This window comes from Mustela nivalis, assembly GCF_964662115.1.
Source record: "Mustela nivalis genome assembly, chromosome: 1".
Lineage (NCBI taxonomy): Eukaryota > Metazoa > Chordata > Mammalia > Carnivora > Mustelidae > Mustela > Mustela nivalis.
The window spans coordinates 134,173,784-134,197,984 of record NC_139020.1 but is presented as its reverse complement, the minus strand read 5'-3'; the positions used below and the strand labels follow the sequence as shown (position 1 = coordinate 134,197,984).

General features: G+C 36.1%; 2 protein-coding genes across 7 annotated transcripts in view; one reads left to right on the top strand and one right to left on the bottom strand.

Annotated features, from left to right (window-relative positions):
* Positions 1-145: 145 nt before the first annotated feature.
* Positions 146-14,604, top strand: SGO1 (shugoshin 1). 2 transcript variants are annotated; one of them, XM_082748159.1, is made up of 9 exons: positions 146-326; positions 853-1,037; positions 2,444-2,598; positions 2,680-2,876; positions 6,710-6,786; positions 8,435-8,493; positions 9,523-10,335; positions 12,700-12,886; positions 13,502-14,604. In XM_082748159.1, exons 3-9 carry the CDS (start codon positions 2,451-2,453, stop codon positions 13,617-13,619), a joined length of 1,599 nt encoding a protein of 532 aa, XP_082604285.1. In that variant the 5' UTR covers positions 146-326; positions 853-1,037; positions 2,444-2,450; the 3' UTR covers positions 13,620-14,604. The 2 variants fall into 2 exon arrangements, with proteins under 2 accessions (XP_082604285.1, XP_082604284.1); XM_082748158.1 differs by lacking the exon at positions 853-1,037.
* Positions 14,605-22,058: 7,454 nt separating this feature from the next.
* Positions 22,059-24,201, bottom strand: part of KAT2B (lysine acetyltransferase 2B) — a 102,325-nt gene continuing 100,182 nt past the window's right edge. For all 5 annotated transcript variants that reach the window (XM_082747757.1, XM_082747759.1, XM_082747758.1 and 2 more), the window contains one exon: positions 22,059-24,130. In XM_082747757.1, coding sequence (XP_082603883.1) covers positions 23,937-24,130 — 194 coding nt within the window. In that variant the 3' untranslated portion in view covers positions 22,059-23,936. The remainder of the gene's footprint in view (positions 24,131-24,201) is intronic.

The following is a 24,201-nucleotide window of genomic DNA, read 5'->3' as shown; positions in this document are numbered from 1 at the left end:
CGGACTAATGACTCCGCCCCCCTCCGCGGCTCCGGGGAGAGGTAGACGGCCGGATGTGGAGTCTCGGAGTGAGTCACGTGAGCTAGCAGAGTTCGGCGGGACTCCGCTGCGCCCCCCGCCGCACCGTCGTCTCACGTGACCGCCTGCAGCCAGCCAATGGGTGAGCGCGGTGGAGAATTTCGAATGTGGCCGCGTTAGCAGACTGGCGACAGGAGGTAGAACCTAGACCCGGAGGGTCCGAATCGTGGGACACACCGGCCGGACCGCGTCGCGGAAGCTCGGAATGTGAGGAGGAGGGCGACAGCTGCGGCAGAAGTGGTGGTAAGGTACTGTTTTGAGCGTACCTGTGGGAGGAGGGTTTCCGGGCCCTCTTCCGGCAACACCTCCCCTCCCCGACTTTACCCGGGCCCCCGAGAAAACGGCCCCAGGTTTTTCAGGTGTGGAACAGGGGTGTTGTGGCCCTCTTCTTTCTTCAGAGGTCTCTCAGTCGTTCCAAGTTCGGTGTCCAAAAGCTCAGGATGTGGAGTCAAATTGATCGGGTGCCTTTGTGTGTTCATCCACCGGACTTGCGCCTTCCGAAGCTCTAATTTCCTCTTCTGTTAAATACTGGGATACCCTAACCTCCCGCCTTGCAGAATTTTGTGGATTAAGTTATGTGTGAAAGCATTTACAGTGTTAAAAGCTAGGCTTAATGTTAGGGCACACAAACCGGCAGCTGTTCTTTGTGCAGCACGGTACCGTTGACCTTGTTTCGCTTCGGTTATCCTGGAGAAGCTAGCCCTGATCAGTGTCCTGCCTGGCTGCTTCAGCAGCACGAATGGTAAAAATTATGACGGAGATCCCATATTCCAGGTTCATCTGAATCCAGACCCTTTATCTGAATGCAGACGGACCTCATCTCGCACGGTGACCTGTTTTCATTAGCTCTCCCCACCAAACCGCCTGTTAACGCCATTGGCCTAGACAGGGAACTTCTGATATGGCCAATTTCTTTTGTGATTTTAAGTTGGTTAAATGTGGTAACAAAAGTTTTTTAGGTAAGTCTTTACTAAACTAACTTGATCAATTACTTCATTTGTTTGGCTCTCAAACATCTCCAGTGGAAACTCAAACGCTCCATTGTGATACATTGTTTTATACAATCCACTTAACATTAGTGCTTTTTAAAAAAATGTGCTTGCTCTACTAGAACCGTCCCAGTACATGTTGTATCTACACTGTCAGAAAATAATGGGATCTATAATATCTATATTTAACACCCCCAGACACTGTTTCAAGGAAAATAAGGCCTGGAGAAAATATTCAAGAAAATGTAAGATTTAGTAAAATACTTGACTGAGAGGAGATGGAGCTATCTTTTGTAATGTATATCTAGCTGTAGGAAACAAGAATTATTTTTGCAATTTTAAGATCTGCAAAGTGCAGTTTAGGAAAAAAGATGTTCATGAAAAGTAATTTGATACGCTCAGTAGTAGAATACTGAAGCAAATCTGATTTGCAGAATTGAAAGATTTAAGTATATTTATATATACTTATGTACTTAATTATATGCTCAGTAGCATTATGCCACTATGTGGCATACTTTTAACTGTATGTAGTGCAATCATTATTTAATGTTGTTTGATATATTCATGACTTACTAGGAGCTAGCAGACCTGAGTATTTAAAAAAAACTTTGAGAAAACTGACATGTTCCCCTGCCTCAGTTCCTATTCTTTCTACCTCTATAATTGTTATAGTAGCCTATTAAATAATTGCATATAGGGCTACATAGTTTAATGAAACCTCTGAAGATGACCTTGACTTTATTGAAAGTGTGTGCTATATCTTGAGTATTGGGTTAAAAGAGTGTGGAAGAAAGAGTTAATCAAGTGACCTAATCTAATAAATTAATAATATAGAGCAGAACTGGAAAACAAAGCCCACATATATGATTATCTCTGACTAATGCTGTAAGTCTAATAAACACTAAAACACTACATGTTGGTCGTATGCATTGCCCGTAGGAAACATATAATAATATCAAAATAATAATAAGACTAAAATATAATATTATTTCCCATAATGCCTTTACAGTAAGCCTTCAGTGAGTATTTGTTAAAGAATAAATAGTGGCATATTACAGAGGCTTTGGTTGAAAATGCATACTTATTAACCTTCCCTATAAAGTACCTGAAGAGGCTAATATTATGCCAAAATATTGAGATTTTAAAGCTGTAAAATCTAAGTTATTACCAAAATCTAAATCTAAATAGTATCATCTTCTATAAGCTAATTCTACAGTTACTATGTCTATTTAATCTATTTAATTTGTTCTTTATGAACAACCTGTGTTCTCAATCTTATTTGATGATATTATCATAAACAACCTGTGTTCTCAATCTTATTTGATGATATTATCTCTTAGGTAACTTAAATACTTTTTATTGTTTTAAATTCCTAGGCAGAAGATGGCCAAGGAAAGGTGTCTTAAAAAGTCCTTCCAAGACAGTCTTGAAGACATAAAGAAACGGATGAAAGAGAAAAGGAATAAAAATTTGGCAGAGATTGGCAAACGAAAATCTTTTATAACTGCACCTTGCCAAATCCAAATAATCTGTAAGAGATTTTCATGTCCTTTTGCATCTCTCTTTACGTTTAGACTTAATACATAATAAAAAAATTTTTTTCCTCTTTTAGCCAACACTTCTACGCTGCTAAAAAGCTACCAAGACAACAACAGAATGTTAGTTTTAGCTTTGGAAAATGAAAAATCCAAAGTGAGAGAAGCCCAAGATATCATCCTCCAACTGAGAAAAGAATGTTACTACCTCACATGTCAGCTATATGCATTGAAAGAAAAACTGAATCCACAACAAACAGAAGAAACTGCTCAGGTAATTTTATTACAAATGGTAAATTTCTTAGGAAAAAATGTAATAGACATGAATTGGTAATTTAGATCAATTGTGTTATTTAAATTAATTACTTATAGCTCTGTTATTAGCAAATTGATAAAACATCTCTTGTCAGTTAAGGAAACTTCAAGCACATACATGACTGAGACTTGTGCTTATATAACTTGATTCTGAAAGCAGGTAGCGAGACAAGGTATAGAAGAACTAGTTTAGCTTATTGCACTGCTGGTCCCTTTGACTATTCACTTAAGTGAGTCAAAGATAGCGAAAGGTCTAAAAGTGGTACTTGATGTAGACAGTCCAGAAGTTTTAATCAGTGGTATAAACCTTACCTATTCTATGTGGTTTTGTTACATCTAGTGAGGTTTTATAAGAACTACCTTAATTTGGGAGGGGGGTATTTAAGTGCCTTTGAAGAGTCAATTTTACTAATGGTTGGTCAGATAAGGAAAACTATACACTAACTGGGCATTAACAGAAACAGTTTACTTTCTTCCTGTTGGCCATCTATTTGCTATGCTAGTGAAGACAGTTGTGTTGGCACTTAGGCCAGAAAACCAGAGAAGAAAACCGGACCATAGTGGAAGGGTATAGACTCAGGAAGTCATCTCACCCCTGACAGGGGAGTCAGTGAAAGAGTTCTTGTTTCCCAGCAACTAAAGTGATTCCACATTTTTTTCTGTGTATGATATAGAGAATGTACATACATATATATATGCAATATATGCATGTGTAGTGTAGCAGAGAATTGTCTATAAAGATTCAATATAATTTCCTTCATGTGAGGGTTATTTTTTTAAAGATTTTATTTATTTTATTTTATTTATTTGACAGAGACACAGCAAGAGAGGGAACACAAGCAGAGGGGGCAGGAGTGGGAGGGGGAGAAGCAGGCTTCCCAGCAAGCAGGCAGCCCGATGCAGGGCTCGATCCCTGGACCCTGGGATTGTGACCTGATTTGAAGGCAGATGCTTAAGGACTGAGCTACCCACACGCCCCAAGGGTTAGATTATTTTAAAAGGGTTTTATTTCCCTTCAGAATATAATTATTCCTTTTTTTTTTTTTTTCCTTTTCCTTGTTTGGTCAACTAGTGAAGAAAAAAAATCCCTCCAAAGATATTTGACTCTTCCTTTTCCCTTTCCTAAGTTTTTGGTGGAATCATATATAGAATAGTGAAAAATGGGTACCTGATAAGATAATCACAAAAACTGTGGGCAAAAATTCTATTATTCCAGGCCTTTTGACCTTTATCAATGATTTTTAAGTATTTATTAGAATGTATTAATTGCTGGGCAAAAGTGTTCTTAGCATTTAAAACATCAAAGTTTGTTTTCTGCCATATACTTGGTACATGTGTCACTCTCTCATCCATCATCCTATACTCGTGCTTCCATGCTTATCAATTTATGAGTGATAGAAAAGCTTAAAATGTTTTAATAAGAAAAATGTTTTTCTTGCCTGTCAATAGTTAACGTGGTTTATAAGGATTAATCCCAAAGTAGTTCCTAATAACCTTTTGTTCCCTAAATTTTATAATGAATCTTTTAGTAACTTGTTATTAAATTATATTATTCTTGGGACACGTGGGTGGCTCAGTCAGTTAAGCATCTGTCTTTGGCTCAGGTCATGATCTCAGAGTCCTGGGATTGAGTTCCACATCAGGCTCCCTGCTCAATGGGAAGTCTGCTTCTCCCTCCGTGCTCACACACTGTCTCTCTCTCTCTCTCTTAAATAAATAATAAAATCTTTAAAAAAATAAAAATAAATTCGGGGCACCTGGGTGGCTCAGTGGGTTAAGGCCTCTGCGTCAGCTCAGGTCATGATCTCAGGGTCCTGGGATCAAGCCCTGCATCGGGCTCTCTGCTCAGCAGGGAACCTGCTTCCCCCTTTCTCTCTGCCTGCCTCTCTAACTACTTGTGATGTCTGACTGCCAAATAAATTTAAAAAAAATTTTTTTTTAAGATTTTTTATTTCTTCATGTAACAGAGATCACAAGTAGGCAGAGAGGCAGACAGAGAGAGGGGGAGAAGCAGACTCCCTGCTGTGCGGAGAGCCCAATGTGGGGCTCGATCCCAGGACCCCAAGATCAAGACCTGAGCTGAAGGCAGAGGATTAACCCACTGAGCCACCCAGGCACCCCTAAATAAAATTTTTGAAAAAAGAAAATAAATGAAACCTCTCCTGGTTTCATATCCCTCTACTCATTTCTCTGCTTCCCTTCGCAGCAGAACTTTAGCAAAGAGGACAGTGTGCTTACTGTCTTCACTTCCCCAGCTTCCATTTACATTTGAACTTGCTTTTACCTGGCTTTTATCTCCCCATGGTTCTATGGTCACTCTGCCAGGTGCCCACAACCCCCATTTTTAGTGGCCAAATTTATTGGTCACTTCTTTCTTCTTGACCTTGAAAAAAAAAAAAAAAAAACAACAACTTTGATTTCTTAGCTTTCTTACTATCATACTCTCCTGGTTGTCCTGCCTTTCTGACTGTTCCAGGTCAGCTTCTTACTTCTTCTTTACTTTCAAATGTCAATTGTTCTAGACCCATACTGTCTTATCCCCCTCCCACGGCTTTAAATGTGATCTGTCTGCTGATGACTTCCAAATTTATAACTTAGCACACACACACAAAACTACTATTTGATATATCTACTTAAATACTTACAAAGGATCTTAAACATGCTTTGTTCAAAGTACAACTCTTTATTTTTCCTCTCCCAAAGATATTGTATACTTCTGCCTCTGTTTGTGAGTCTTATCTCATAAAATAATCTACTCATTTGCTCAAAACCAAAGAGGCTTCCCTCTCCCTTACTGTCCCCACCTCTACCCATCTTCAATCCAGCACACTTTGTCTTCTTAACACCTTCCACTGGGCTTCACCTTGTAGCCATAGGACACCAGTCCTATGGCTACAAAGACATAGGCATGTCTTGCTAGATCTATTATAATGACTTCTAACTCCTCCTGCTCTTGGCCCCATTCAGTCCATGTTTCACACAGTGACCAGACTGATCTTTTTAAAACGTAGATCATTTTACTTTCTTTCTTACTATTTATGTGACTTCCCATCACACTTACACTAAAATTCAAACTCATGACTCCCAAGGCTTCATTATGTGGTCTCTGTGCACACACACCCTACTGTTCTCACTATGAGAAAGGTCATAGGTGACTCCAGCCACAATGGCCTTTCTTTTCAAAGACTTTATTTATTTATTTGACAGAGAGAAAGTGAAAGCAGGAACACAAGCAGAGGGAATGGGAGAGGGAAAGCAGGCTTTCCACAAAGCAGGGAGGCTTGATCCCAGGGCCCTGGGAGCTTGACCTGAGCTGAAGGCAGACGCTTAATGACCGAACCACCCAGGTCCCCTGGCCTTTCTTTTCTAAATACAGCAAGGTTTTTTCTACACCATGACTTCTGTATTTGCTGTTTCTATCACTTTTTCTTTCTCTGCTCTTTCAATGGCTAGCTCCTTTGTATTCTTTAAATTTCAGATGAAAGTCACCCTAAGAGAACCCCTCCAACCTCAAGTACTCTATCACTTCAGCTGAGTATTTCCTTCATAGCATTTACAATGTCTGAAATTACTTACATATCTCTTTTCTTTTGTTTTAAAATTTTCTCTCCCTACCCTAGAATATAAGAGGGTTGGCCCTAAATCTATTGTTAAGTTGCTATACATCTAGTTCCTAGAACAGAGCCTGGCACCATATAGAGTGCTCATATGTTTTTATTATTAAATAAATGAATGCTTTGTTATGAGTATTTCAATTGTACCACTTTTTTCTTTATTTTAATATATTAACAGAACCAGGAAATACGTCCTTCTGGAATGGACTCCAAAAGTGGCAACAACTCTGGGGATTTATTTGTGAAGGATATACCGTTAGTATCAAATTTCATTATTATGATTACTAATATCAAGAAAGATTTAATTTTATGATAGATTTACCAAAGAAAATTTGCATATTATAGATTCTTGTGTTTGGAGTCTGATGTTTTCTGTACTAAAAATGCATTAAAATAATATGATACGTATTGTTACATATAGCCAAGCCAAAACTTTCTTATACTTACTTTATTGATGTCTAAGAATAAGCTAGTTATTTAAATATATCTGAACTTCTTCACTTATATTTTTCTTATGTCATGTTTATATTCTAAGATGGATTGGTTATTCACATGAAGGTATTTTTGCCAGTACTACACATAGTCTGGTTTAGAAACAAAACATAATAAAACATCATGTTTAACACAGCTATCACATCGCTTCTCGGCTTTTGGTTAAGATCGAGTATAACAGCTATCACCTGTCTTGTTAATCCACGTCATTCCTAAATACAGTCAGACCACCCAATATACCCTCCTCCCCTTCTCTTAGATCAAGTATACTTTGCTTATAAATTATTGAAATATTACATAAAGTAAAATGCACAGATCTTAATTGCACAGTTTGATGAGTCTGACTAATATATACACCTGTGGAGCCAAAATCTCCATTATGATATAGAGCACTGCTGTCACTCTAGCTGCGCTTTCTCAGTTTCAGCATTATTAACGTTTTAGGCCAGATCATTCTTTGTTGTGGAAGGCTATCCTAAGCATTGTGGGGCATTTGGCAGGATCCTTGGCCTCTACCACTAAATGTCAGTGGCACTTCCCTCCCCCGGTTATGAGAACAAAAATAACTTGACAGTGCCACGTATCCTTATAATTATCCCTAATTAGAATCATTGCCATAAGGCATCACCTATCCTTTTCAAGTCTTTCCCCTTCTCTTCACAAAAATAATCACTAAGATGATTTCTATCCCCGTATTAATTTTAATCATGAATAGTTGAAAATAGTTGAACTGTAAGATCTAACAAAATATTTATGTAATGGTCAAAAAGTAAGATAGGGTACTTGACTTTTTATAAGATTCCTCAAATTGTTAGTTACCATAACTGTTACCTAAACCTACATTTAATTTTCAATGTTTAGAGGGAAAAATTCTCTATAGGAAATAAAAAATAAAATTAGGATGAAACAGCCAGTAATAGTATTAAAGCATAAAGAAAGTTGTTTCATGAGCCAAAGAGGGACAAGATTTTTAAACAAATAGGTTATTCAAAGAGATCAGTAGTTAGGCACCGTAAAAACATATACTACCAAGAAAAAAAAAAGATCACAGCTCGACTAATGATGAAGCAGGCTGATAAAGAGTTGAGTAATCAAATTGCATTTCTGTGATATATTTTGTAAGTCAGTTCCAATTGACTGTTTCTCCAGGTAAATGAAATTATGAGTTATGGCATGTCTTCATTGATAAGGTAGTTCTTCCAGTGGAAGTTAAATGTCAGTTGTAACAAACCAGCCTCCATATAAGCCTCCATATATTTTTGTTTGTTTGTTTTCTTTGATACTGAACAGATATACTGATTTCGAATAGAAATGATGAAATACTAAAGAAAGAGAAAAACAATTTTAAGAAAATCTTAAATTTGTTTTTATTATATAATTATAAAATAAATTTCTGTTTCTCTTTGGCTAGACAAGTTCCTCTTCAGGAAGCTCACCTTCCAGGACAAGGAGAATCATTCCAAACAGAAGGTAATTTAAGTGAAAATCTAAAAATAATATTAAGGGAAACAGATCTTTGTGAACAAGTAAAAATTAAATTTCTCTAATATTTTTTAACTTTTTAAATTTGCTCATCTGGATTTTTTCTGCTTAAAGCAAATCTATTTATTTTACACGAAATAATAAGTTTTAAAATACATTCATTTATTTTGCCAAATCTATAATCAGGTATAAATGGCTGCAATTTACTGAGCCCTACTATGTGCCAAGCTATTATGTATATAGCTACTATGTATGCCAGTGGCTACTATGTGTTAGCCATTTTACATACATTATAACAATTGACCCTCACAACAACCTTGGAATGTAAGTGCAATTGGTCCCATTTTATATAGACTCAAAGAAGTAAATTATCTCACAAGAAGTGGCCCAAATGGTAAAAGCCTAGTGTTTAAACTCAAAGCTGACCTCGAAAGCCATGCCATTCTTTCCACTTCTAAACTGACATGTACCTGCTCTCAAATATCAATCCTTTCTACTTGAACTAAGCTTTGAAGAAGGGATAGCATTTGAATAAATAGGACCAAATATCCTCACTTTTCCTAAAAATACAGATTATATTTCTTACCTGAAGGGCTTTGCAATTACCCCAATCTTACTAATTTTTCAAGGAACACCTTAGCTCCCACTTTCTCAAGTGTGCTTGTCCTGCTTTAAAATATGAGGTTCTTTCCAACTGAATCCTATACACATAAATACATATAACTTACTAGTTTTTCTTTAAACCTTTAAATCAGGGATGCAGAAAACCTTCAGTTAGAATATTTTCAAGTTATATAAGGTTCTTTCACAGGTCAGATAGAAGCCATCAATTGATCATTGCTAAGTAAATAAATGGCAATATTAAGTTCCTCAGATTTGTATTTACTTAGAACAAGTGTGGAGAAGCTACAGAATGACTTTTCATTTACTCCATTTTTAATTTTGAGTTCTAAGATTGCTAAAATTAAAATTTGCATAAAGTAAAACTATTTTTCTCATTTTTTAAAAAATTCTCAGAGCAAATACCTATTTCTCAAGATGGACTGGGATTTGATTGGGATTCAGAAGAAGATAAATCTGCTGATAATGTCTTACCTAGAACTGTATCTGTTCGTCGAAGTTTAAAGAAACATTTTAACAATCTATCACATTTCAATACCATGGATGATTTTGAAATCAGTCATTTCTCAGTGCAGCCCTTTGAATCTGAAAGAATTAGATGTGCAGACCCACTAGTAAACATGAATATACCTGAAAACATAGAACAAAGTGTTTGTCAATGGAATAAGAATCAAACTAACTTATCACTAAAGCTGATTGACCCAGGAAGACCTGCTAAAGCAAAAGAAAACATTTTAGAATATAAATTTGAACAAACTGAAAGCAAGCATAGAAGTGCACAAGGAAGAAAAGGAAAAGAGAAAAGAAAAGCTAACAGAAGGAGAAAATCAAAATCTGTACCGAAGTATAAAGGGGGCAAAAGTGAAAATAAAAAAACTGTTTCCAAAAAAATGTTGAACGAATCTGTCACTTCCAGTGATGCTTACAATTTTAATTTGGAAGAGGGTATTCATATCACACCTTTCCGCCAAAAAGTGAGCAATGATTCTAACGGAGAAGAAAACAACAATGAATTTGAAGTGAGCGTCTGTGAATCAAGTGGTTCAGGAGATGATTCCGATGACCTCTATTTGCCCACTTGCAAGTACAGTCAAGATGTCTCTAGTGAATCAGATAGGAGCCCAGTCACCAGGTATCGACCTAGAAGAGCACTAAAATATAGGAATGAAAATGAGATCGTGGATTCGAAGCTTACAAAAACTCCTATCAGTAAGTGATCTACTTGTTTGCCTGCATTTTTAATGTTTATAATAAATGATTATTCCTGATGCTTATATGCTATACTTACCATCTGTTTCTCTGGGGGAGGTTAGAGACTTGCCATCTGTCTCTGGGGGAAGTTACAGTCTGATTAAACAATGGGGGCCTGGGGTGGAAATCACAATTGTATGGCTATGACCTACTTCAAGCTAATTTAAATCTTCTTTAAGAACAAATACTAGTTATAGAGAAAGCATTTTTACTTTTAGTAAATGAAGCCTTCCAATGTAAGCAAAAACCTTTGGTGGAGTTGAATTAAAATAATATACTCACTTGAAACAGGCTCTTAAAAACAAAATCAAATTTGAATCCAGTGGCCTGTTATTTTAATGGCTTTCCTTCATATTCAATTTGACAGGAACCATGATTTTAAATGGATTCATTCTAGTTAATGAAAGGTGGCCAAACACTAGACCAAACTTTTTTTTTTTTTCAATATGGGCTAAGTATTCTTCTCTAAGACATTTGTAAGACATCTAAAAACTTTGGCTTAGAAAATCTTGCTTTTATTAGTAAGATCAAAAGTAGAAATGGTTCAAAAGTTGATAATAGAGCCTCCGTCTGTCCAGAGTCTCATCTGGGGAATTTAGTTAGTGTGGTAAAACTAATGCATATGGTCAGGTTGTAGCATTCCCAAAACATTGTCATGCTATTTCATTTGATACTCAGAAAAACTCTATGCAGGGGCACCTGGGTGGCTTCATGGGTTAAGTGTCTGCCTTTGGCCCAGGTCATGATCCCAGAGTCCTGGGATCAAGCCCCTCATCACACTCCCTGCTCAGTGGGGAGCCTGCTTCTCTCCCCCTGCTTATGCTCTCTCTGTCAGATGAATAAAAAAATAAAATCTTGAAAAAACAAAAGAAAAACTCTATGATGTGTAGGTACCACCATGTTTATATTGTTTTTAAGGAAACTTCAAACCTAAAAAATTTAAATTACTTTCCAAGGTCACCCAGTGCAGACGTGGTAGTATGCAAATGTGTTGTTGTTGTTGTTGTTAATATGCTATCATAATGTTACAAAATCAAGCAAAATTGGCCAAATGTTGATAATTGTTGAAGTGTGGTAACTGGGGTTTCATTATATTGTTGTGTCCAAATTTGTGTATCCTTGAAATTCTACACAGTGAATAAAAAAAAAAAAAAAACGACACTCTAATATAGTGTCACTCAGAGTTTAGTCCCCAGATCACTAGCATCAATTAAGTGAAACTACTTTTTTTTTTTTTAAGATTTTATGTATTTGTTAGAGAAAGAGCATAAGCAGGGGGAGTGGCAAGCAGAGGGAGAAGCAGGCTCCAGCTGAGCAAGGAGGCCCTTGCAGGACTCTATCCCAGGGTCCTGGGATCATGACCTGAGCTGAAGGCAGGAGCTTAACACTGATCCACCCAGGTGCCCCTTAGGTGAAACTTCTTAAAAATGCAGAATCTCGGGTCATACCCTTGATTCAGAATCTGCATCTTTTTAACAGTTTCCCTGGGGTATTTGTATATATGTAAATTTTAAGAAGCATTGTTCCAGAATATAGCAACTGATCTGATGTTGCTTATCCATACTTTCCAAGCTAAAAGCTGGAATAATTAGTATAGTACAGTAAACTTATGTGGGGACAAAAAGAGGCAGTATTTGAAACCTAGATAACCCTGGAGAACATGGTTGCTAAATATAGGCATTTTACAGTTATAGTTTGACTTCAAAAAACAATTTGCCTTTTAAAGCTGTGTGAAGAGATTGTCTTGCATTGTCCTTCTGTGTGCTGGGTACCTGTCACTCAATATAGATCTGTCTCCAAAGTAGAATAATTTGGATGCTTATGATAGGAAAAACATGGGTAACTTTTTAACATAATAGCTTTACCAGAAGGAACCTGTTGATCTCCACAGAGGCTATGGTGTAGAATTCTCATTTATTTAATAAAGTGAATTTAAGTGGCTTTTTAAGACTATAGGAAGGCACTTCATAAATTTCGGTATTGAAAAAGATGGAGGCCTTGAAGATTCAACGGAGCAAGGTGAAACTAAAATGAAATTCCATAATTTAATTCATTATGCCCATATTATCATTGAAGAATTATAATTTTTTAAAGAATTTAAAGTTTTAGTAACTTTTATCAGTTCTTCACATCTACAGTAATATTTCAGTGGTATCTGGGATGAAAAAATGACTGAGTTAAAGATCTGTATTATATAATTATATATATATTTTATGTAAAATGCTGGATTTGTATATGTTTAGGATATGTAATTGCACACAATTTTAGTTCATGTATTTTTCTTTCATTTGGAACCATATTCCGTTAAAATTGTTTTTGTAGGTGAACTACCTAAAACTCACCACTCACCTCATTTTAGCCTGAAGGATATCACCAACGTCCCCTTGCATCCTGCAGTGAAAATCAGAAAACTTTCTCTTTCTCCAAAAAAGAAAGAAAGCCCCGGAGTCTCTCTGCCTAAGCGCAGGTGTGCAGTCAGTATGAATTATAAAGAGCCCACGCTAGCTTCGTAAGTATTTGATTTGTGGGAACCCACCTTTAATGATGCATGTTGGGGGAGTAAGGTTTGGAGCTATGTTAAAGAACGAGTCTTGTTGGGGCAGCTGGGTGGCTCAGTGGGTTAAATAAAGCCTCTGCCTTTGGCTTGGGTCATGATCCCAGGGTCCTAGGATCGAGCCCCACATCCAGCTCTCTGCTCAGTGGGGAGCCTGCTTCCCCCTCTCTCTCTGCCTGCCTCTCTGCCTACTTGTGACTTCTGTCAAATAAATAAAATCTTAAAAAAAAAAAAAAAAAGAATGAGTCTTGTTGAAATATAAAGTTTTAATTAAAAACTGAGTGGGGGGCTGCCTGGGTGGCTCAGTGGGTTAAGCCTCTGCCTGCGGCTCAGGTCGTGATCTCAGGGTCCTGGGATCGAGTCCCCCATTGGGCTTTCTGCTAGGCGGGGAGCCTGCTCCTTCCTCTCTCTCTCTCTACTTGTGATCTCTGTCAAATAAATAAAATCTTAAAAAAAAAAAAACTGAAGTGGGAATACTAGCACTGGCATGTTTTACAATAACTATATTGAAGAGTGAGTTAGTATTGGGATGCTTATAATTATGTCTAAGAATTATTTTTACTCTTATAGGAAACTGAGAAGAGGAGACCCTTTTACAGATTTGTGTTTCTTAAATTCTCCGATTTTCAAACAGAAAAAGGATTCCAGACGCAGTTCTAAAAAAAGAAGTATGAAGCAAATACAGTGATGGATGCTGTTTGTTGGAGGATGTTTAAATTCATCCCATTACACCTCCTTTTATCACTCCAAGAGAGAATCTCTAAGATAGTACATAATAGGGTTGAACTCTTGCCATGGAATATTCTTTGAACTCTAGATCACGAAAATTCTTCAGAACTATACTTCAAATGTGATGCTTTTTTTCATACCATTAATAAATTTGGTTTATTTTTTCTTTTAAATATAAATAACTGAACTTAAGCCCTATTTCTTAAACTGCCTAAAACTCTTAATTTTACTCATAATGTATCTTCTGCAGAAATTTTAGAAATGAATAATCAAATTAAGATGTTTTAATTACAAGCTTTTGGTGCCTTTTTTTTTTCCTTAAGTGGAAAATACTAGAATGGATGATTTTTGAAGATAGGCCAAGGATCTTTTGAAACTCTATATAATATTTGAATAAAATAAATCCTTGGCATGCATAGTAGGGTATACCCTAAGCTGTTTGTGGATCTCTTTATATCACTCTTCTATTTAAAATTTCAAATAAAATGTGAGATCATTATTAAAGAATTAATGGTTGCTTAGGCTCAGGGACTAGGTAAGTGACTAGCTCTGAATACCAAACTCTGTGTATACATTTTTCAGTGGTAACTCAGCAAAATCACAAATTATGTCTTGGACTTTCAGGATAGTTCTCTAATTAGTGGTTACCGTGTTGGGGTTAATGCAGATAAAGAACATTTCCATCACCACAGAAAACTATTGGGTGATCACAAATTTGTTTTTGTACTTTTAATATTTCTGTATTCTTGCTGTAGTGTTTATCCATAGACCATGTTGTTTTATATTTTAACATTTTTCATGAATGTTATAGTGTATATATTTTTTTGCAACTGACTTTTAACTCACCATTGTTTTTGAGATTTATCCATGTTGGCAGATGTAGATTATTTTCATCGTTGTACAGTATTTTATTAATAAATAAACTAGACATTCTTTTGAGATAATTTGCTTCCACTTTTTTCATTATTACAAGTTAGTGCTGCGGTGAATATTCTACATTCTTGCACACATGTGAGTAAGTTCCCATGGAGCTGATACCTAGAAGGGGAGTTGCTCTCTAAAGTGGTCATACCAATTCCGACACGAGGAGTGTAATCACTCTCCTCTCAGCAACGTGTTTAAGTGCCAGTTTCCCCACACACTATCATGTTGTATCATTGGACATTGAAATCACCTAAGGCAATTAATGTGAAGTGGTTTCTCTTTAATTATTTATGAGATTTTATCTGAGTTAATTACTTCTGAGAATTCAAATGTTTATTGGTCACTCATTCCTTCTATAAATTGCATATTGTGTACTTTGCCCACTTTTCAACCAGAATATCTTTTTCTTAACAGAATGGGCTCTTTATATATTCTGGATAGTATGCCTTGTCTTTATTTACATGGGTTATAACTATTGGTTTCTACTTTATTCTTATTTTTTTTTTATGATGTTCGGGAGTTTTAAACATCGGTGTCCTCTATCACCTTTTCCCTTTAAATATCAGTGTCCTCTATCACCTTTTCTCTTCTCTAAAACTTGGTACTTTCTCTTTTTCACTTGAGTCTTTAAACTGTTTGGTATTTTGTCAAATGGGGATCTGATTTTATTTCATTTTCCATGAAAATAGCCTACCATTTCAGCACTATTCAGACTAATCTATCTGCTGTCTTTGACATACACTGAGGTTTCTATTGGTTTATTTGTCTAGCAATGGGCTGGTTACTGTATAGTCACATTTTTTTTGTTGTAGTATAGTGGTGAAATACTTATCATTTTGATCATTTTTAAGTGTATAGTTCAGTAGCATTACATACATTCACATTTTTGTGCAATCAACCTTTTCATCATCCCAAACTGAAATCCTATACCCATTAAGCAGTAACTATCCATTAACTCCACCCCTCCATCCCCTAGTAACTACTATTCTATTTCCTATCTCTATGAATTTGACTATTGCACGTACCTCATATAAATGGAATCACACATTCTTCTTTTGTGTGTGGCCTATTTCATTTATCCATGTCTGCACCTAACAGAATTTCATTCCTTTTCAAGTATTCAAGTGCTAGAATACAGAATAGTATTCTATTGGGTATATGTACCACATTTTGTTGATCAGTAGACATCTGGGTCATTTCCACTTTCTGTATATATGCTAATACAAAGATCTATTTGAGGGGCGCCTGGGTGATTCAGTAGGTTAAGCGTCTACCCTCAACTCAGGTCATGATCCCAGGGTCCTGGGATCAATCTCTGCATCCAGCCCCCTGCTTATCAGGAAGCCTGCTTCTCCCTCTCCCATTCCGCCTGCTTGTCTTCTCTCTCTCACTGTGTCTCTGTCAAATAACTCTTTAAGAAAAAAACCTGAGTTTCTGCTTTTAATTTTTAAATATACATCCAGAAGTGGAATTGATAATCAATAGTAATTCTATATTTTGATGAGCCTACATACTGTGTTCTAAAGTGGCTGCACCATTTTATATTCCAACCAGGAGTACAAAGGGTTCCAGTTTTTCCATATCCTTGCTAATACTTGTTTTGTGGGTTTTTTCCATAATACCTATCCTAATGGTATGAAATGGCATCTCATTGTGGTATATTGACTTGCATTATCGTCTTTTCATATGCTTATTGTCCACTTATATTCCTTCAGAAAAATATCTGTTCAAGTCCTATGCCTGTTTCTGAATTGGGTTGTTTCTGTTGATGAATCTTAGGAGTCCCTTAAATGTTCTAGATATTAATCTCTTATCAAATCTATGTGATCTACAAATGTTTTCCCATTATGTGGGTTGGCTTTTTACTGTTGGAGTGTCCTTTGATGCACAAAAGTTAATTTTGATTAAGTTCAGTTTATCAGTATTTCCTTTTGTTTTCTTTGCTTTTGATGTTATACCCAAGATGTTATACCCAATGTTATACCCAAGAAATCATTGCCAAATCCAATGTCATGAAGTTTTTCCTCTATTATTTCTTACAAGTTGCATTGTTTTTAAAACCATAGATGGAATTGGTTTGCTAATATTTTGCTTAGGATTTTTTATACCTATGATCGCAAATAAAATAAAATTTAAAAACAAGGCCATACTAGCCTCATTAAATTAGTTGAGAACTTCTTTTTTTGCTCTGTGGAATAAATTGTTATCAATCAGGTTTGGTAAAACTTGCCATTAAAAATATTTTATCCTGTGTTTTGTGGGCAAATCTTTGTCTTGGTTTTTTAAATGATTATAAATTCTCTTATCCTTCTTTATTGTATTTAGCTAAATTACATTTTTCTTAGGAATTGCATATGTATCTGTTTTATTTAGTGGCATATTACAGTATTTCTTAAATTTTCAAATCTCTGTACTATCTAGTTTTGTCACTTCTTTTTTTGCCTATTTTTTGCCTGCTTTCTTTTGTACAGAATCTATTTTGCTAGTTGTTAATCTTTTCAAGGGTCCAGTTTTTGTTGATCCTCAGATTTTTCATGTTCTACTTTATTAATTTCTATTGTTATTTTCCATTCACATTTTTATGTTGTCATTTTCTAACTTCTAACTCCTTGCTGTCTAGCCTTCCTTTTTAAAAAAATTCTATTTTTAAGTAATCTCTACACTAAATATGGGACTCAAACTCTCCAGTCCTGACCCTCAGATCAAGAACTGCATGCTCCACTGAGGGAGCCAGCCAGGTGCCCCTACCCTTCCTTATTAACATAAATTTTTAAAGTCATACCTTTTGGCCTCTTTGTTTTACTGCATGACCTCTTCAGTGTGTTTTATTATCCTTAACTTTGATTTCAAGTATTTTCTAACTTGGTGATTTCTTTTCTGACCTACCAGTTATGTAAAATTATTTTTTTCATACAAAAGTGGAGAATTCTATTGTTAAGGAGTTCTATTCCTTTTGTAATACATCAAAATGTTATGTGTATCATGTTGATTCTTTGCTATTTGTTAAATCTTTTGTGACTAAGTTGTCAAATTTTACAAATGTTTAACAGTGTGTGCCAAAAAATATATATAAATTCTCTAATTGTTGAATGTAGTGTTTTATAATGTTTTCAAATATTTAACAGCTTTACTAATTTTGTCTTGATTCCTCATTTGCTAAAAGTATAACATCTTCCACAAAATTTCTGGGTTTACTGATTTTCCTGTGAACTGTCGTTTTTATCACTGTTGTAGTCGCTCTTTTTCGTCATAATGCTGTTTTAATGTCTTATATAGCTAAGGCAACTTATATATGGTTAATATTTGCCTGCATATGGTTAATATTAGTATTTTTACTATATTATTTTTTCTTTCCATTTCTTTAAGACTTCCTATGTTAATGTTTTAGATATATCTCATTAAAGGGCATATTACTAAGTTTTGGCTTTAGTTCAAATTGAATTGTCATGTTACCTAGTGCAGTCAGTCCATTTACATTTATTTTGATAACTCCTAAATTTGATTTATTTCTATCAAATATTTTTATGCTATCTATTCTGCTCTTTTTTCTATACTGTTTACTGCTGGATTGGTCAAGTTGTCTCTATTTCTACTTTTATTAAATGGCTATCCTGTAATGGCTTAATTTGTATTTCCAAAGTCCAAGTTTCTGAAGCATATCTTTTATAAGTCATTTTGATGAGGGTCAAGTTTTTTTCTAGAAATGAATTTTTCCCTCACTCTTGATGTAGGTTGACAGTTACTTCCCCCAAATTTCATTTTCTTATGGTCTTAATTTTGCTGTTGAGAAGTCTTGTGGTCTAATTTTTGCTCACATTTTATTACTTTATCCTAAACATTTCATATTGTTGACTTAATTGTATTTTTAAAATTCATGTTCACTTGTTGGCTGCTAGTTTATGGAAATTCAATTCATTTTCATGTATGGATATTGCTAAATTCATTTTTTTTGTAGATTCTTTAGAATTTTTTTAATGTACATGACCTTATTGTCTACAAAGGGTTCTCCTCTGCCTTGAATGCCCTTTTCTTGCCTTACTGCACTCACTAGAAACTCCGCTACAATGTTGAATGAAAGTGATGAGAGCAGACACTTTTTCTTATCTCAACCTTGGAAGCATTTGGTTTTTCAGCATTACTGTGATGGGCTTTAAGTTTTTATTAATAATCTGTATCATATTGAGGATGTTTCCTCTTATTCTTCTTGTTTTTCTATTAAATTATGAGTGGGTGTTGAACTTTGCCAAATGCTTTGTCTATTGAGATGAACATTTTTTTTCTCCTATATGCTGTGCATATAATTACATTAATGAAGTTTCATGTTAAATCAACCTTGACTTAATCAGATACACCCCACTTGGTCATGATCTCTTATAATTTTTATATATTGCTGAATTCCATTTGCTAGTATTTTGTGAAAGATCTTTTGCATCTGTGTTTTTGAGGGTTGTGTTGATGTATAGTTCCTTAGAATTGTTTTTCTGGGTTCGGTATCAGGGTAAACAATACTGGCTCTCATAAAATGATTTCAGGGGGCACCTGGGTGGCTCAGTGGGTTAAGCCGCTGCCTTCGGCTCAGGTCATGATCTCGGGGTCCCGGGATCGAGTCCCGCGTCAGGCTCTCTGCTCAGCAGAGAGCCTGCTTCCTCCTCTCTCTCTCTCTCTCTCTCTGCCTGCCTCTCTGCCTACTTGTGATTTCTCTCTGTCAAATAAATAAAATCTTTAAAAAAAATTTTAAAAAATGATTTCAGAAGTCTTCCCACATCTCTTTTCTGAGTTTGTGTAGGATTGAGAGATACTTCTTTTCCTTACACCTAAGACCTGTGTATTTTATTATATGTGCTTTGTGGGATATTGTGTTGTATTGCGTGTTTATTAATTATACTTCAATTTTTTTAATGTTAATACAGAAGGGGATGTTGAGTTTTTTAAAAAACAAGCTATGACTGTACAAGTGTGAGTGTGTTAAGGAGTAGCAGCAGTAGGGGCGCCTGGGTGGCTCAGTGGGTTAAAGCCTCTGCCTTCAGCTCAGGTCATGATCCCAGGACCCTGGGATCGAGTCCCACATTGGGCTCTCTGCTCAGCAGGGAGCCTGCTTCCCCCTCTCTCTCTGCCTGCCCCTCTGACTACTTGTGATCTCTGTCAGTCAAATAAATAAAATCTTAAAAAAAAAAAAAAAAGGAGTAGAAGCAGTGCTGGCACATTGAATTAGTAACACTGTATGGGGAAAAGAAAGATTTGAATTAGAACTTGGTCACAAGGTTTGTATAAACCATGTCTGTATTCTATTCAACTCTTTAAAACAATGAAGATTAACCAAACTCAAGCACTTTCTTATAACCCTTTGCCTATTCTGTTGCTGGACTGCTTTTTTTTCTGTTCTTATTTTCAAGCATAAACAGGATACCCATCTCTTAACTGTAGGAAATGAGTGGTTAACAAGAGAGCAAAGAATAGAGACCAGTGAATTTTAGAAAGGGTCCAAGAACCAAGTAAAGTGGTATGTAAAAAGTACCTATGCATGAACATGTGCATGACTTTGAGAGGCTCCCTACCTTCCAACAAATTCTCCAAGGGATTTCTCTTAAAGAACTTTTTTAAACATACATAAATTAAAACTGATAACCTTCGGTTCAGCTCAGAAAATCACACACACACACACACACACACACACACACACACACACACACAGTCGTGTAGTTTCTCATCTTTTTAAACTAATTCTGCCAAGGTTGTGTTGCACCTCCCAATAAAGAGGGAGTAAGAACACGGACTTTTGTTTTCTTCGCTTTTCTCTGACTTGTTGAAATATACTGCTTTTAATAAACCCAGAGAGAATCTCCAGCTTTATCTCTGTTCCACAAAAAAAGAAAGGTGCTCCCATAAAGAAACCAAGTCATAGGGACGCCTGGGTGGCTCAGTTGGTTGGGCGGCTGCCTTCGGCTCAGGTCATGATCCCAGCGTCCTGGGATCGAGTCCCACATCAGGCTCCTTGCTCTGCAGGGAGCCTGCTTCTCCCTCTGACTCTGCCTTCCACTCTGTCTGCCTGTGCTCGCTCTCGCTCTGACAAATAAATAAATAAATAATCTTAAAAAAAAAAAAAAAAAGAAACCAAGTCATAAACCTACATAAATTACATTAAAAAAACTTTTCATGATACTTACGGGTGTTCCCTCACCTTCTCTCAGCATCTTCTGTTTACTTTGCTGAAGCTCTGACTTCACAGTATCATTTCTACTTTGCTCAGAGAAGAACACTCATTAATGAGCACTGCAGCAGACCGGCGCAGAACATTGTGGAAAAAAGCCACAGGCTGCCTCCAACAACCCAGTCCTGTACAGGTTTTACATCTCTTAAAACAGTGAGGGCTGGTCTGAAGACTCTCAGCTAAAAGAGGTGGCACATTATCGATCTGTCCATAGTGCCTCAGTCTGATCTTGTTTCTATCTTAGGTTTCATTATTTAAAATTTTACTTCCAGGTAGTATGAAACCTCAGTCTTTTCACTATTCTAATGAATACAACCAGCTTTCACATGTATTGAAAAAAACAACTTTGTAGCGATTCTTGATACAGATATATGGGATGGAGTGGGAAGGAGACTTCTTCTCCAATCCAGATGTTTACATTTCAGCAGAAGGAAGGACAAGCCCACAGCCTCCCTCTGCCCTTATTCACTCCTCCCTCTAACTGATGAGTTACGGGAAGGCTCAGGACTGCACTGTGTGGCTGCTCGCTCACCTGGACCTCTTCAGAGCTGGCCTGCCTCCAAAGAGCAGCACTGCTGTTGGCCATGCCCTGAGCTCGGTGGTAAAGGCCCTGCCCTTGGAGGGGAAGCTGGCAGTGGTGCTAAGCTGCTGGCAAGCCAGTCATGTTGTTCAGTATTAGCCCATGTTCCAGAAATATACAAGCCACATTCTCCAATACCCATTTTATTATTAATAAAGATATTCTGGCCATCAGATGCCTTATTCTTTTGACTTCTCAGTTGGTTCAGGATTCAGAAAGAAAAAGCATTCTCTCATACTCCAGAGAGGACACAGTATTCTTTCCTGCAGTCACCATTCTGAGGCACATGAGAAGCTCAGGAGGAGATGTGTAAGAATCAGCTGTATTTTTAGCTGTCTCTTCATCTATTTCACCGATGCAACTGGGGAAAAAAATATCTAATTTCTAAAAGAGTAACACTCTTCTTTCCGTAGGACTTTTTTCTTCTTTGTTTAATGAATGACAGTGGGCAAGATGCAGTGGACCACTCAAAAGACACAGACACACTCGAGTGTCTCTCCTCTTGAAATTCCCTCACTGGTGGGCTGTGAATTTTTATGAAACTTCCAACAAATGCCACAATGGTAACCATCTTCAACAAAATGCCTAAAATCTAAGAATTATGGGTATAGTCGATGGTCAACAACCAGATCAAACACTTGCCCTGTTAAATTTAATAGGCTAGAAGAAAAAAACACACCACCAAATTGAGAGCTTTTTAAAATATAATTTAAAACTATGTTGTACCAGTACAATATATTAATTTTACAAATGTAAAATTTTATCTGCTGTTAAAGCATTTGCAAAAACCACACATCCTACTTCAGCTTTATTGCACAATATCTATAAGAAAATATTAATTTTTAAATTAGAAAACATAAAAATGCTTTCAATATAGAAGAGACAATCTGATTTTAAAGACAATACTCTATAACAAAGTCTACCCAGAAAATAACAACTTTCACAGGATACCAAGCTGGACAGATGCTTTGGCAGATTCAGGACAAAGCACTGTTTAAAACCAGTCCAAGATACTTAATCCAAACTGTATCATCATTCTTCACTAGAAATCTAGATGCTACTCAAGGTGGTTTCTTATAAAAGTTGAGGCATTTTTCGGTGTGAGCATTCTGAATATCTCTTACATATTAAAAACCATACTTCCCACTGGCAAACAGCCATTTGCAGGTTTTTTTCCTTCGTGCAGATTATCTCTGGCAACTGTTTTTGACAACTATTACATGACCATTTTAACTAATTTATGCTGATAGAAAACATCAAGTTAAATATACTTTTAAAACCTAGTCCTTTACAAAATCAGTTTATAAATTTGTATCATAAAAATTAGTGTCAAAGACCATCAAAATGGCCTTCATTTGTTTGATATTAGTTGGTTCTCCCAGAGTTGGGATGGCAGATGTCCCACTTTGCTATGTAGTGTTAATCAGGAGATATTTCCAAGCACTAAGCTGGAATCCCAAGACAGGTTAATAAGGTTGTATGATGGATTTTAGTGGGATACTACCCTGGGTCTGTCTTCCAATGTAGGTGTTAAAATACTGACAGCAAATCTTGTTGATTTAATTCACCTCAGACAATGAATATAATCTGGAGATGCAAAAGGAAAAATGTTCATATAATACATTATCAGTGGGGTTGCATACATCATAGAAAAGGGAAAGAAATCCTTATTTGTTAGAACAAGGATTCACCAAATTTGATACATATGTAGATGATGCATCGTTCCTTATTAAAGCACATTGATTTAACCTCAAGTGTTTTTAAATGCATGCCTCTATGCATCAGATTGCCTTTTGGAACTTATGGCCTGCATAAGCGAAGTCAAATATAATAGTCCACATCTGTGTAGAGAAAATAATTATTAAAATAGTGGTTATGTGCTCACGAGTTTATTGTAGGTAGACAGAATTATCAAAAATCCAGATGCTTATAAAAAAGTGTGCATTATTTAGAATTTCTTCCTTAGGAATCAAAGCAGTTGCTTTTCTGGAACTGCATTTTTCAGAACTGCTCAAAGCACCTCATCTAGATGAGTGTTTTTAAAAATATATATATAAAAAGTCTACCATGAGACTTCAAACATCACATATTTCACCTTTTATGGGCTTTTTATCATGTATCCCTTCTTTAAAGTCCTTCAGAATAAAATAAAAATAAACTCTCACATTCCATTAGAAAAAAATGGAAACATTCATGGTCTGAAAAGTTTCTGCATCCCCCCCAATCTTGGTACTATGTGCAATTTCCTCATGCACAGGTTATGAGGAAACCCCTGATCATCTATTATTGAATATTCAGCTAATGGACATGCCATAGAAAATTTACAATAGTAGTAAATAGCTTAAAATCTATTCCATAAAATAAAAATGTTCTATGACTTCAATTTAAATACATATCTGAAAAAGCTAAAAGGAGGTTTTGTTTGTTTGTTTTTCAAAAGTGCTAATTATTACATTTACAAGTAAGTATCTTCAATACATTATGTCCAATTCTTTATAAAACTAAACCACCTTGCTTTAGGCACACTGCTTGATGAGTTTCTAAGAAGCGGAAGGGGGGAAAAATCACTTGTCAATTAATCCAGCTTCCTTAATTTTACTGAAGAAGAATTTCTCCAGGATATTGGCACATTTGTAGTATTCACTCTCAGGGGGGTTGTACTCTTTGCAATTGGTAAAGACTCGCTGTAAGTCTGCCATGAATAATTTCTTAGACACGTAGTACCTATTCTTGAGGCGTTCGCTCATGGTTTTCAGATCTGCACAGGAAAAAAAAATATTAGCAATCTTTGACTCCTTTTAAACAGTAGCTGACAAAAAAGAAGACAGG

Coding starts and splice junctions, on each gene's coding strand:
- SGO1 (XM_082748158.1), top strand. CDS start 2,451: ATGGCCAAGGAAAGGTGTCTTAAAAAGTCCTTCCAAGACAGTCTTGAA. Junction 2,599..2,679: donor TTGCCAAATCCAAATAATCT/GTAAGAGATTTT, acceptor TTCCTCTTTTAG/CCAACACTTCTACGCTGCTA. Junction 12,887..13,501: donor AAAGAGCCCACGCTAGCTTC/GTAAGTATTTGA, acceptor TTACTCTTATAG/GAAACTGAGAAGAGGAGACC.